Raw genomic sequence first — 14,114 nt, 5'->3', positions numbered from 1 at the left:
AATGGGGCCACAAAGTTCTCTAGAGTGAAGGGAAAAGGATGCGTCTCTCTGCTCTATGCTATCTATCTACCAAGGTTAGTCAGCTCCAGAATGTCACCACAAATCTCAGGGAGTCTGGCCATTCTATACCAAGGGTGGTGGGAGTGGGGGGGGGGGCGGTCAGTTCATGGACCCAGCCCTGGGGAGCAGACCCAAAGCCTGCAGGGTATGGAGGTAGGAGGTGGGAGGTGGAGGCGAACCTCACCTACTTCATACCCACCCCAAGGCACAGCACTGCCTACAGTGGGTCTGGGGGGCATCTCAGAAGTCTGTCTGCCTCCTTGGTGAGTGAACAAGGAAGTCTTGGCTGGAAGAAGTCAGACAATGTCACCCAAGGGCTGAGCAGGCCCAGGAGTGTCCCAGTTCTTCAGACAGTCCCAGTTGGTGAGATCCAGGGTTTTGTCACTAGACCTGAAAAAGAATGACTTGGAACTGTCCCAGCGCAGGCCTGGGCCTGACTCACCATCTCATGGGCCTGTCTGCTGACTGCTGGCTCAAGCAGCACTTCCCTGGACTCAAACTCCCAACATCAGAAAAATGCAGGCCATGGAATGGGGGTTGGGGGGGCTGCAGGACCACGCAGAGGGCTCTTCTTCTAGGACTGAGAATGCTGCCCGCTCTGATGAGTGGCCTCCTTATTCAGCTGGCACATGAGGCTGATGGGTCAGGCTGGTGGTTGCCTTGTGCATCCCCAACCCCTGCTCACAGGTACTTTCAGTGGAGAGAGGACCCTTTGCCTCTTCCAGGCCATTTCCATCCTGTGGGATGAGGAAACGAAGGCACACTCTGAGGAGATGAACAGAGGCAGAGCAGGTGGGGCTGAGCCCCCTCCCAGCGGCTCACACCCTCCGAAGAGTGCAGATTCCTCAGGGTGGCAGGAGGGCCATGAGGCTCAGAGCCTTGAGAGGCTGCTCCAGGACCAGGGCACAGATGTGTGCTATTGGCTCCCTGTTCCTCAGCTGCAAAACTTGGTCCTTTCTTCCTAATATCCCCAGAGCCTCAGAAGAAGCCTGGAGTAGAGATAAGGAGGAGGATGAGCTGCATGACCTTAGAGACTGGAAAGCTCCCTCCCTCCACCTTTTTTCCCTTCTCTTGAAGCATCATCCCTCACACAGCAACCCAAATAGACCTCCCATGCACCCCAACCTTGACTTCACAGGGCCCTGGCCCTTGAGGAGCTCCAGTAGACCATGGCATCCATCAGGAAGGAGGGTATGTAGCTCTTGGGAAGTAGATGAGCTTGACATCCCAGTCAGGTGAGTATCATCAGGTGCGTGGGTGGCAGGTGGTCAGAGCACGTTCACGAAGTTCATGACCAAGGACAGAGATTCAACTTGCATTTTTTGAAAATATTTTCAGTTATTTTGATGTCTGTTCAAGATGAAAGTTTCCTTATATACTTCCACATCCCTCCTTTCCAATTCACAGCTCTAATATGGGAAGGAACCTTCTAAGAAATCCTGCCCTCTCCCTGCCCCACCCCCTCAAACCCATGTCCCAAACTAATCCATTCAAATTCTCCAAGAAGCGCCCGAATTCTTACCCCAGGAACAACTGTTCCACACTAAGCGACCTCTGGCTCTACTTCTGAGAATATCCAATACATAAATTGGATCTTTCTATAAACACTAGAAATCTAAGCACATGAAAACCAGCTGCTCTAAAGTCAGTTTGCCATGAGTCCACAGGTGTCTATCCTCTCTGGCTTCAGTTTCCTCCCAAAATAACAAGGGGTACAGATGAGACAGTGGTTCCCAGGTTTACCAAGCCTGGATCCTTTCCTTAGGTCACCAGTTGACCACATGGGATCCTGGGGATGGAGCTCATGTGCCCACTGTGTGGGTGAGTCAGAGCCTGGAGGATGGACCTGAGACTGGAGGAGGTGCTAATGATGGACCCAGGCTTCCAGACAAGGGTTTGCTTCTCTCTCCAAGGTCCACAGCTCACTCACCTGAGGCCAGGAATGTCTCCGCATAGAGTTCCTTGACCTCTGAGCTGGCCTGATCCCATGCTGCCTGGAGGCCCCGAGAAATTGCCTCAGGGCTGGTCACAAAGGTCTTGAAGTAACCAGGCACGATCATCTCCTCCTTCACCCCAAAGTAGGAGAGCTCCTTCCTGCAAGGGAGGCAGGCAGAGGGGCAAAGACTTCAGAGTTTTTATGAACCAAGACACAAAAACACACACACACAAATAAGATACCAATACAGGACTGCAGTGCGATAAGCAGGAAACTCCGGGAGGTTGTGAAGTACAGAAAAGCCAGAAGGAGAAATCTTATGATGATGTTATTCTGTATAGAGTTTGAATATTTTTCCAAATATTTTATATACATGTGCTTATGCTTCTAAATCCTACCAGTTGAGTTGCAAGGTACCACTTAAGTGCTATCTCCTCATATTCCCCTCACATCCAATTGATCACCAGGCTTTTTGTATTTTATCCCCTTCACGCTCAATTTCCTCTCTTCCCTATCCTAACCAGTCTACTGCCTGGCCATTTATCAGCTGGGCTGGTGTAACTGGACCCTAAAATGCATCTCCCTACCTGGGATCACTTCCCTGCCCCATATTCAGAGCCATCCTCAGCCCTGCAGCCAGTAGGGTCTCTACTGCTGATATGATTAATTACTTTCCTTGATTAATTGCTTCCATGGGGTTACACTGCAAACAAGGCTCCCCCAACCTAATATCATAGCAGTAATGTAGGTGGAGCACACTGTAGCCAAATTATATCGGTGACAATTCTACCTCACTTTCTGAGTGTGGGCCAACTTCCAGGGCAGAGTAAGTTCATTCAAACTCTACAGTCGCCAAGTCCATCCTGACACCACGAACTTAGAAAGGAGCTTCCCAATGAATGCCTGGCAAAAGCAAGAGAGAAAGTTCTGGAAAAAAGAACTCTAAGTCTGTGATGAAAGGAACCCCCTGTAAAAGACTCCCCCAGAAGCACAGAAGCAGAAGGACCAAGGGGGTGGGGGGAGGGTCTCTGTCCCAGGCCATAACCTGGGGGAGTCCAAGTCCAAGAAGGCCTCCATGCCATATTGGAAATGCAATAACCTCCACCCCAGAGGGACACGCGGCCCGTGACGCTGGAGACGTTGACCACACGGCCCCCTCGCCTTCCGCACTAGGGACAGCAGACTCAGGGTCACCTTGATCACCCCCAACAGGTACACGTCCAGTATCTTCACGAAGTCCTGGTTGGTCAGCCACACACTGGGTACAGTGGACATGGAGATGGCAGTGTTATTCACCAGGCCCCAAAGTCCTGGGAACAGTGAGAGCAAGAGGGCAACACCATGCTGGGCCCATGAGTGAGGACCCAGCAGAGGTTCCAAGTCACCTTCCACCCAGTGAGGACTTTAGGAGAGAGGCTGCAGGGGGAACGGCTGGAACAGAGACCAACATGCTGAAGGTGCGCCACCCTCCTGACTCAGTCTTCACGCCCAGCCCACTGCCTGGTGACAAGGGGCAAGCACCCCAGTTTGGATGAAGGCAGGGACTGAGGCTGAAGAAATCTAGTGGGTCCATAGTCTGGAACTCGGAGGGTGAAGTTTTGTGTTTTCACAGTCCATGTTGTCCTTGCAGACATTATCAAAATTCACCTACAAGCAGAAACTAACACACCATTGTAAAGCAATTATACCCCAATAAAGATGTTAAAAAAAAAAAAAAAGAAAGAAAAGTAGTGGTTAAAAAAAAAAAAAATTCACCTACATTTTCAGATTTTCTGACAGCTGCAGGAGTGAGTGCTCAACAACTAGCTAGTATAAGGGAAAGAGAGGGAAACAGAGAGAGACAATGAGGAAGGGAGGGGAAGAGAGGAAGAGAGGAGACAATGGATAAAAGACAAAAACAAAAAAGATGAGAACTATTTGGGTGCAGATTGGCTGGGTAAAAGAGACCTGAAATCCCAGGTTTGGGAGAATGTGTTGACAGGCCTGGTATTGACCTCTAGGGCCTGGCTTTGAAATACCCGCATCGATACTGAGCAATGTTCCAGCAGGAATCTGGGGAATTCCACGGGGTAGGCTTTCAGGGGAAGGCAGGGCTGCCACTATTAACCACCCTCCCTCAAATCGGAATTTACACTTTGTCCCAGAAAAATACACCCTCTCCTCCCACCCACACAGGAGGCAACTCTGACCCCATGACTCTCAGTTCACAGTTCACCAAGCTTCATGGAAACCTCTCTGCAAGACTCAGAGACACATACCAAATATTTAAACACTAACCAATTAATAGAAGTCAGGGCAGAAGAGCAGGTTCAGGGGAGTTGGGTACAGGGTGTTAGAATTATTAACACACAGAGTTAGTCCCTCCCCTGCTCAGTACCAAGTCTGCCCTTGTAAGAATATATATTCTCCCACCATATTTGACACCAAAGACCCAACTAATATACATGGTTACAACGTAGGGAGTTGGGTAGAAAGTTTACCAAGACATCATTTCGTTGAATCCAATGAATAAAATGTGGGAAACAATTACATTCACGCCATGAGGTACTTTTTACTAAGTAGTGCTATTCTAAGGTATGGAACATTCTCGATCATTATTTATTATGTTTTTGAAGAAATTTTTGTTATGTGTAAATTTGTTCAACTTCTTTCAGTGGAAAATTAGGATACAAATTATGTACAAAATGTAATATCCTGTATGTAAAAATGTTATCAGTACTTATCTGCGGGTGGCGTGATTTGGGGTAACTTTGGTTTTTATCCATGTACTTTTCCCATTTTTCACAATGATCATGTTTTAAATCTATACTTAGATAAAAGAAATTAAAGTCCTTTCCTTCTACCATAAAACACAGGCAGAACTACAGTAAAACACACACACACACACACACACACACACACACGCACACTCACACACACACAGAAAAACGAAAAATAAAAGAGAGAGAAAGTAACTCCATAGTAGTTTTCTGACCTTCCTTAGAAAAGTCCTGACAGCTCAGTGTCGACATCTGAAAAATACGTGACATTTAAACACAAGTCGGATGACTAGGGGTCACCAGCAAGAACATGACCAAGTACTGAGAACTCAGCTCGGCTCCAGCGCTGCTCCCCAGCCCCCCATGCAGTCTTCCAGCCAGAGTGCCCATCTCCACCCGTCCTCCAAAAAGTGCACCCCGATCACCCTGGTCACTCAGCATCAAGGAACCCAGACCTCCTGCTGAGGGAGGAGGGGACACCAGACAGAAAGTCTACAAGGACGCATTCTCATCAGGGAAAACTCTCCCCCAAACTGCAGAGCCTCAAGTTTGGGAGGTGGAGGTGGGATGGAAGAGGCTTGGCTGGTAAGCTGGATGAGGAGAAGAACACAGGGAGGACTTCAAGTCCTGGAAAACACCTTGGGAATCTCCCCAGGCAGCTGTCAAGGGGTCTCCACTTCACAGAGAGGAATCAGACTTGAGAAATCTGGGTGGTACCTCTGTCCCTCACATGTTCCTTTACCCACTTGGCGGCCGCAGTGATGCTCTCAGTCTTGGTGACGTCCAGGATCACCGTCTCCAGCCTGTCTGATGTCTGGCTCCTCAGCTGCTCGGCCCCCTGCTCCGTCAGACATGCATCCAGTACCCTCAAGCCTCGCAGATCCAGCTGCCTGGCCAGTGGGTTCCCGAAGCCCGAGTCACAGCCCGTGATGAAGATGAACTTGTCCTGGAGGAGGCTCACCACCTGCCTCTCCCGGTACCAGCGCAGGAGATAGTACAGGCCCACGAGGACCGCCAGGTACAGCCACATGGCTTTGCAGGGGACAGACACAGGCAGACTGGGGTTAAACTCGAGTCTGGCTAGTGTTGAGACAGGAGGACTTAGAACACACGCAATGTTGGTTGGCCAACCAGCCTCCAGGCTCTCTGGCATGGAGTCCTCAGGATTTTCCTGTTCACCCTCTTTGGTGAGTAATACTGACTCTGGTCCCAGTGTTAATGCTCTTTGGTACATTTACACCATTTCTAATAGATGTAACTGCATTTCCAACACAACCCCTTGAGGCTCTTTTACAACCACCATTTCCAGGTTCTCCCACTCCTCCCTGTTTCCCCTGCTCACCTCTCCCCTCCCCACTCTCCACATTGGGCCTTTATGTCCTTGGTCTCATGGTTCACAGCTATCTTCTTCCCTTTTTCCTGCTCAGCCTGGGACCGGGGTCTCCCTTACCTACTGGAGATTCTTACAAGGGGAATACACGTGGAATCAAGACACAAGTGGCTTCAAAACCCAGCTCTGCTGCCAACAAGCTATGTGACCTTGGGCAGCTGGCTTAGCCTCTGAGCCTGGTCTCCTCCTCTGGCTCAGCTCCCAGAATTCACTCCTGAAAGACTAAGTCTCTCTCAGCTTCTCTAGGATTAGAAGGGGAAGGCAAACGAGAATAAGGTCTCTCCTGATGAAGAGGTTCCCCGGGCCAGAAAGGTGTTCAGGAGAACAGCGGGGGTGTCTGATCTCAGAGGCAAGGAGAGGGGACAAGAAGGGGATGGGGGCGACACACGCAATGGTGAGACGTCTCCCAGATGCCGGGCCAGTTGTTGGAAGGACTCACACAAAGCTGGTCTAACCGTTGCTCCCCTTTCACTCTGTGAAGATGCCCTGCCCACAGCCCTGGGTGCCCGGCTACATTGCCCTCTGCCCCTCCTGTGCTGAGTGAGGCCCTGCCCTGCCCGGCACCACACCCCGAATCCAGACCATTCAGACACTGAGAAAAGACTGACTTGAACGGGGATCATGGGATGGGCTGTGCGAACCTCCCCCCAGGCAGCGTGGGCTGTAAAGCCCAATAATTGGAAAGAATCAGGTCAGTTGTATCAGGGTGATGATGGAGAAGAGGAGGGAGCTGCCCCCTCAGGAGATTAAAGAAAGGACCAGAGGCTGGACCCCAGAACAGCTGTGCATGCAGGGACTTTCACATTCAGTAACGGGGGTGGACCCATCAGGGGTACAGAGCTGGTGAGTGGGGCAGGGACAGAAGGAGCCTGGTTCAGTGTGCTGGGCATCCCCTGACCGTCCACATTTACTACAGCTCCGACTGGTAAGTAAGGAAATACGAGAGGCACTGGGAGGGAAGGAGAGGCTTCCCCAAGCAAACAGAGGCTCAAATGCCCCTGGAACCCACCCCAGCAGCCAACAAAGACAGACAGGGGCACAGATTCAGCCTTTTTTTGGTAACTGTCAAGTGCAGGGAGGTGACTGTAGTCCTGAAAGTGTTTGTCCCTCAGGTGGGAGTTGGCAGCAGTAATAGAAAGGCCCGTCTTGCAGAAACCAGCCTGTGCCTGCTTCCTGCGTGACCACCAGGACCCTCCTACGTGGGCTTCCCAAAGGGTGAGGACGAAGAAGGCAAGGATGAAGGATGGTGCCCTGGAAACTGTGTGGAAACGGTGTCAAGAAGCCGGGGCGGCATGCAAATCCTAGGCAAACAAAAACCCTGCTATGGGAGAAGGTTTGGTTTCTTTACTTGGAAGAAACAGGAGATTTTTTTTTCTCAGTGACCACGAATTCCTTCAACCATAAACTCCCAAGGGGCCATGCAGCAGACACGTCCCAGCCCTCAGGCCATTTGCTTCCCTCTTGTGAACCCTGAAAGTAATATGACTGCTCGCGGGAGTCTCAGCTGTTTCAGACTACATTCCAGGTGGGAACAACCACAGGAAGGTCAGGAGAGAGCAGTAAGAGAAAGGAGCCTGGGGTGACACTCACTCACCTGGGAGCTGCGGGGGCCAGAAGAAGATCTTTCAGAGGCGACCCTGTCAGGGAGACTCACTGACCAAGATCTCTGCATCTACGGTCCAGGGAGTTGCAGCTGGCCCAGATTCTGAGGCCGCACCTGTGAGCCTGCTTGTGCTGGAGCAGGGGCTGCCACCACTAGGTGTCTCTCTGCCCAGTCTCAGTAGGACCACTGTCAAAGACAGGGTGTCCCACACCATCCCCTCTTCTCATCTCAGGTTGGGTCCCCTGAAGTGGGGAGAGGCGTAGGTAACCAAAGGGGGCTAGAAGGTGCCAGGAGTGAGGGCTAATTGTGCAAGCTCTTTTCCAGCCCTACAGGTATGCAGTCCCCCTTCTGGAGTGAGCTCCCAAAATGGAGAGACAAATCCCGCCTCCGGCGCTGAATATCTGATACTTGGAGGAGATGAGATTTTCAGCGGGGAATCACTGATCCTTTGTCAAAAACCACCGGGACAGCCAAGGGGAGGATTAGGGAAACTTCCTTGTGACAGCCGCATGGACCCTCATGGCGTGGGTTCCAGCCCCTTCACACGTCCATCAGACCAGACCTGGTTCCCTCCCTAAGAAAGGCAGCCTGGAAGGAGGAGGAATAGGGATCTACGGAAGGTCTAGGGTAAGGACGTGGGATGGTGTGCATTGCACTTCTTTTTTCAGCGCTTTTGTTGCTCCGCCTTGTCTAAATAGGGGTCCTTGTGTCACAGTCCACACTGTGGGCCATGGAACCCAACTCAGTGCAGCCCTGCACCCCCCTGTAAGACCAGCAAGGAGGACCAGGGCTTTGCAATCTCACAAGCTCTCTGACATTCTGGAGAGGATTCCTGGGGCTGAGTCCAAACCTCCTGAACACATACCCCCAAGGCATAAAGTGAATCAATGATGCTTTATTTGATTTCAGTTTGTTTGGTGTGACTGGCTCGGTGTCTGTGTGTGTATGTGAGTGTTTACGTGTATAAATAATAATTTGAAAAACAGGAGTCTTCAGATTAAGCATGAAGCTCAAGCAGGTGAACTTTTCAACTATAATTTTAAGGAAAAAATAATCAATGGAAATTCTTGTTTCCAAGATAGATCAAAACCCGGTTTGTTTGTTCTCTGACAGGATCGCATTCCAGCCAAGGTCTACTGAGTTGGCACCTAGGCTCGTGAGTCAGGCTGGTGGTTACCCTCCACTGTCAACACATACCCTCAGGCAAGAGGGGCCTTTATCTCCCCTGTCCATTTCTATCCTGGGGGAGAGGGAGACTGGACATGGGAAAGATACATCAACAGGTGGACAGAGGCAGAGCAGGGGGGACTGAAAACTCCCAGCTGCTCACACCCTCCCCAAAGCGAGGGTTTTTCACAGCTGCATGTGGGTCATAAGGCACTGAGAGGCCACTCAAGGAACAGGACACAGATGTGAGATAATGAGCCCTGTTCCTCGGCCATAAGACTTGTTCCTTTCTTCCTAATATCCCCAGAGAACTAAGTAATGTCCCAAGAGAAGCCTGGGGACTGAGGTGGGATGGGTGTCCCCGGTGACATGAGAACCCCTTTCGCCACTCTATTTCCCTCTCCCTGATGCATCCCCTCCCCACACTATCCCCAACTGCCCCCACCATGCACCCCAGTCTTGGGTTACAGGGCCTTAGCAGGCCGTGGGGCACCCCAGTACATCATGAGATCCACCAGGAAGGTGGGCATGTAGCTCACGGGGAGGTAGAAGAACTTGGCGTCCCAGCCAGCGGAGTACCGGGTGCGGGGGTGGCAGGAGGTCAGGGCATGCTCCATGCAGTTGGTCATCAAGGACAGATTCCCGGACCATGATGGCGTCAATAAATTAGATGTCTTCATGACTGTCCAGAAGGAGACACCATCCAAAATATTCTCATTTCCCAATGCTCCCACTTTCAGATCAACATGACAGTTTCTAAAAAGTCCTTTCTCTTCCAAAATCATACTCTAAATCAAATCCATGGATTTCATTGGAGTGTGTCCTAACACTTACCCCAGGATCTCTATCCACACCAAGCCACCTCTGGATCTATTCCTGGGAATATGTGCACTACATAAACCGGAGGTCTTTGCAAACACTAGAAATTGAGGCACCTGAAGAAAGCTGGTTCTAACACCAGCTTACCGTGATTCCACGGGTGTCTTCCCTCTCTGGCTTCAGTTTCCTTCCCAAATTAAAAGAGTTTCGGAAGAGAAACTGGTCCCCAGGTCTATCAAGCCTGAATCCTTTCCTTGGGTCACCAATTGACCACACAGGACCCTGGGGATGGAGTTCATGTCCCCGCTATGTGGGGGACTCAGAGCCTGGAGGATGGACCTGAGACTGGAGGAGGTGCTAATGATGGACCCAGGCTACCAGACAAGGGTTTGCTTCTCTCCCCAAGGTCTCACTCACAGTCAGCCACGAACTTCTCTCCATAGAGTTCCTTGATCTCTGGGCTGGCCTGATCCCATGATGCCTGGAGGCTTCCATTAAACACCTCAGGGCTGGTCATATTGGTCATGAAGTAACCAGGCTCAATCATCGCCACCTTCACTCCGAAGTAGGAGAGCTCCCTCCTGCAAGGGAGACAGGCCGAGGGGCAAGGACTTCAGAGGTCCTCTTGCAAAACAAAACATGAAAGAACAGTAAGACACCAACATAGGATCGGGGTAGGATACGCTGGAATTTCTCAGAGGTTGTGAGGTACAGAAGCCAGGGGGAGAAAACTCAGGATGATGGTATTGCTTCTGTATAGAGTGTGAATATTTTTCCAATTACTTTACATACCTGTGCCTATCAGCTCTAAATCCTACCAGTTGTGCTACAAGGCATCCTTTAAATGTTATCTCCTCCTATTCCTCATCCCTCCAATCAATCACCACACTTTGCACGTTTTATCTTTCCCATACTCCCCAGTCCCCTCTCTCCCCTCTCCTACTCTGCTAACCCCCTGGCCACCTGTCCTCTAGGGAGCATCTCTCTGCCCACGGTATCAGATCCCCCACATCAGAGCCACCCTCTCCCTGCAGCCCGTGGAGTCTCCCCACTGATTTGATTAAGTAGCTCCCGGGATTAATGGCTTCATGGGGTACACTCCCCACAGGGCTCCCAAAACCTAAATACCGCAGCAGCTGAGCACATGGAAGGGCTGCACAGACAAATAATATCAGGTCCAGTTCTGCCTCCGACACTTTGGTGACTGTGGACCCTCACGCAAGGCAGGAATATGTTGCATCATATTAGGCCTCACACCCACCTGGACACCCAAAAGATAAAAGGGTGCTTCCCAGTGAAAGACCTACACAGAGCAAGAGAGAGGGATCTAGAAGGAAGGGCCATTAGGTCTCTAAAGAAAGAAAACCCCTGTAGAAGGCACCCCCAGAAGCATAAAGCAGGAGGACAGAGGAAGGGCCTCCATTCCAGGCCATTACCTGAGGGAGTCTGAGAAGGCCTCCACGCCGTACTTGGACATGCAGTAGCCCCCACCAAAGAGGGACACGCGGCCCATGACGCTGGAGACGTTGACCACACGGCCCCTCGCCTTCCGCACTAGGGGCAGCAGACTCAGGGTCACCTCGATCATCCCCAACAGGTTCACGTCGAGCATCTTTACGAAGTCCTGTTTGGTCAGCCACTCATTGGGTGCCATGGGAGTGCAAATGCCGGCATTATTCACCAGGCCCCAGAGTCCTGGGAACAGTGAAGGCGAGAGGGCAACACCATGCTGGGCCCGTGAGTGAGGACCCAGTGGAGGTTCCAAGTCACCTTCCACCCAGTGAGGACTTTAGGAGAGAGACTGCAGGGGGAACGGCTGGAACAGAGACCAACATGCTGCCTGCGGGTTTGGGGAGACCAGACCCTGTAAGCGGTTGGAGGACAGAAGGTGCGCCACCCTCCTGACTCAGTCTTCACGCCCAGCCCACTGCCTGGTGACAAGGGGCAAGCACCCCAGATTGGATGAAGGCAGGGACTGAGGCTGAGGAAATCTAGTGGGTCCATAGTCTGGAACTCGGAGGGTGAAGTTTTGGGTTTTCACAGTCCATGTTGTCCTTGCAGACATTATCAATATTCACCTACATTTTCAGATTTTCTGACAGCTGCAGGACTGAGTGCCCAACAACTAGCTAGTATAAGGGAAAGAGAGGGAAATATAGAGAGACAATAAGGAAGGGAGGGGAAGAGAGGAATAAAAGAGACAGTGGATAAAAGGCAAAAAAAGATGAGTAATATCTGGGTGGAGATTGGCTGGGTAAAACAGACCTGAAATCCCAGGTTTGGGGAAACATGTTGACAGGCCTGGTATTGACCTCTAGGGCCTGGCCTTAAAACACTGAGCAATGTTCCTGCAGGAATCTGGGGAATTCCATGGGGGTAGGCTTTCAGGGGGAGGAAGGGCTGCCTCTGTTTACCCATCACCTCCAGAACACAGAGTTCACCCCCTACCCCAGAAAATTCCATCTTCTCCTGCCACCCACACAGGAGTCCAGTCTAGCCCCATCTCCTTGGTGCAAATTCACCCAACTTAATGGAGACCCCTCTGCAAGTATCAAAGACACAATCCCAAGGTTTTAAAGACTTGGTAACCATAGGCCTCAGGGTGGCAGGAGCAGGCTATTGAGGGATGGGGTAGGGCTGCCAGAAGTATCTACTCAGAGAGTTGAGTTCCTCCCCTACTCAGTAACACGTGTGCCTTGTAGGAAGAATATTCTCCAACCATTGTCATCAAAGGCACAATCAACATATGCGGTTATAGTGTAGGGAACTGGGTAGAAAGAAGTTTGCCAAGATATCATTTATGTTGAATATGATGAATAAAAGGTAGGAAATAATTATGTATCATACCATGAGGTACTTTTTAGTAAGTAATGCTATTCTAAAGGGTAGTATATTCTCAATCATAATTTACTAATTTTTGGAAGAAAGTTTTATTACGTTGTAAATCAGTACATCTTTCTTTAGTGGAAAGAAAATGATACTAATATGTGCAAAATATAATACCATGTATGTCAAAATATTATCAGTACTTATCTCTGGGTGGTGAGATTTTGAGAGAGTTTGGTTTTAATCCCTGCACTTTTCTGAGTTGCCACAATGATCATGTTTTAAATTATACTTAGATGAAAGAAATACAAGTTCTCTCCTTCCCCTGCAAAACAAAGGCACAACTGTAGTAATTAAAAAAAACAAACAAAGAAGGAAAAGAAAAGAAGAAAAACAGAAAACAGAGAGAGAGAAAAAGTAACGCTTAAGTAGTTTTCTGACCTTCCTTAGACAAGTCCTAACAGCTCAATGTTGTCATCTGAAAATTGGTGACATTTAAACCCAAGTAGGACGACTATGGGTCACCACGAAGAACATGATCAAGTGCTGAGAACACAGCCCAGCTCCAGCGCTGCCCCCCAGCCCCCCAGGCAGCCTTCCAGCCAGAGTGCCCATCTCCACCCGTCCTCCAAAAAGTGCACCCCAATCACCCTGGTCACTCAGCATCAAGGAACCCAGACCTCCTGCTGAGGGAGGAGGGGACACCAGACAGGAAGTCTGCAAGGACGCATTCTCATCAGGGAAAACTCTCCCCCAAACTGCAGAGCCTCAAGTTTGGGAGGTGGAGGTGGGATGGAAGAGGCTTGGCTGGTAAGCTGGATGAGGAGAACACAGGGAGGACTTCAAGTCCTGGAAAACACCTTGGGAATCTCCCCAGGCAGCTGTCAGTGGGTCTCCCCTTCACACAGAGAGAAGAAATAAACAGAAAAAAGAAATCTGGGTGGTACCTCTGTCCCCGACACGCTCCTTCACCCACTCGGCGGCCGCAGCGATGCTCTCAGTCTTGGTGACATCCAGGATCACCGTCTCCAACCTGTCTGATGTCTGGTTCCTCAGCTGCTCGGCCCCCTGCTCCGTCAGACACGCAGCCAGCACCCTCAAGCCTCGCAGGTCCAGCTGCCTGGCCAGCAGGTTCCCGAAGCCCGAGTCACAGCCCGTGATGAAGACGAACTTGTCCTGGAGGAGGCTCACCACCTGCCTCTCCCGGTACCAGCGCAGGAGGTAGTACAGGCCCACGAGGACCGCCAGGTACAGCCACATGGCTTTGCAGGGGACAGACACAGGCAGGCTGGGGTGAAACTCGAGTCTGGCTAGTGTCGAGACAGGAGGACTTAAGAACGTACACAATGTTGGTTGGCCAACCAACTTCCAGGCTCTCTGGCGTGGAGTCCTCACGATTTTCCTTTTCACCCTCTTTGCTGAGTATTATTGATTCTAACCCCAAATGCATGCTATTTGGTGCGCTCACAGCCTTTCTAATACATGTCATTGCGTTTCCAACACAACTTCTTAAGGATGACAGTGCTTTTCCAGCCACCTCTTCCTGGTGCACCC

The 14,114-nt window shown here is 50.7% G+C and overlaps 1 protein-coding gene and 1 pseudogene across 2 annotated transcripts; both read right to left on the bottom strand.

Annotated features, from left to right (window-relative positions):
- Nucleotides 1–1,192: 1,192 nt before the first annotated feature.
- Nucleotides 1,193–5,785, bottom strand: LOC132597993 (retinol dehydrogenase 16-like; annotated as a pseudogene).
- Nucleotides 5,786–9,379: 3,594 nt separating this feature from the next.
- LOC115850599 (retinol dehydrogenase 16-like) lies at nucleotides 9,380–13,820 on the bottom strand. Of its 2 annotated transcripts, none has more exons than XM_030852298.2 (4): nucleotides 13,508–13,820; nucleotides 11,171–11,429; nucleotides 10,152–10,315; nucleotides 9,380–9,597 (listed from the first exon to the last, which is right to left on the bottom strand). In XM_030852298.2, exons 1-4 carry the CDS (start codon nucleotides 13,818–13,820, stop codon nucleotides 9,380–9,382), a joined length of 954 nt encoding a protein of 317 aa, XP_030708158.1. The 2 variants fall into 2 exon arrangements, with proteins under 2 accessions (XP_030708158.1, XP_060161989.1); XM_060306006.1 differs by having other exon boundaries at nucleotides 9,380–9,628; nucleotides 10,159–10,315.
- Between the last annotated feature and the right edge of the window lie 294 nt (nucleotides 13,821–14,114).

Source organism: Globicephala melas, chromosome 10 (genome assembly GCF_963455315.2).
Source record: "Globicephala melas chromosome 10, mGloMel1.2, whole genome shotgun sequence".
NCBI lineage: Eukaryota > Metazoa > Chordata > Mammalia > Artiodactyla > Delphinidae > Globicephala > Globicephala melas.
This window is presented reverse-complemented; position numbering and strand designations above follow the sequence as displayed.

Excerpts from the sequence above, each read along its gene's own strand:
- LOC115850599 (XM_060306006.1), bottom strand. The coding sequence starts at position 13,820 with ATGTGGCTGTACCTGGCGGTCCTCGTGGGCCTGTACTACCTCCTGCGC. Across the intron at positions 10,316-11,170 it reads GCCTTCTCAGACTCCCTCAG|GAGGGAGCTCTCCTACTTCG; the intron begins GTAATGGCCTGG and ends TCTCCCTTGCAG. Across the intron at positions 9,629-10,158 it reads TCTATGGAGAGAAGTTCGTG|AATATTTTGGATGGTGTCTC; the intron begins GCTGACTGTGAG and ends TTGGGAAATGAG.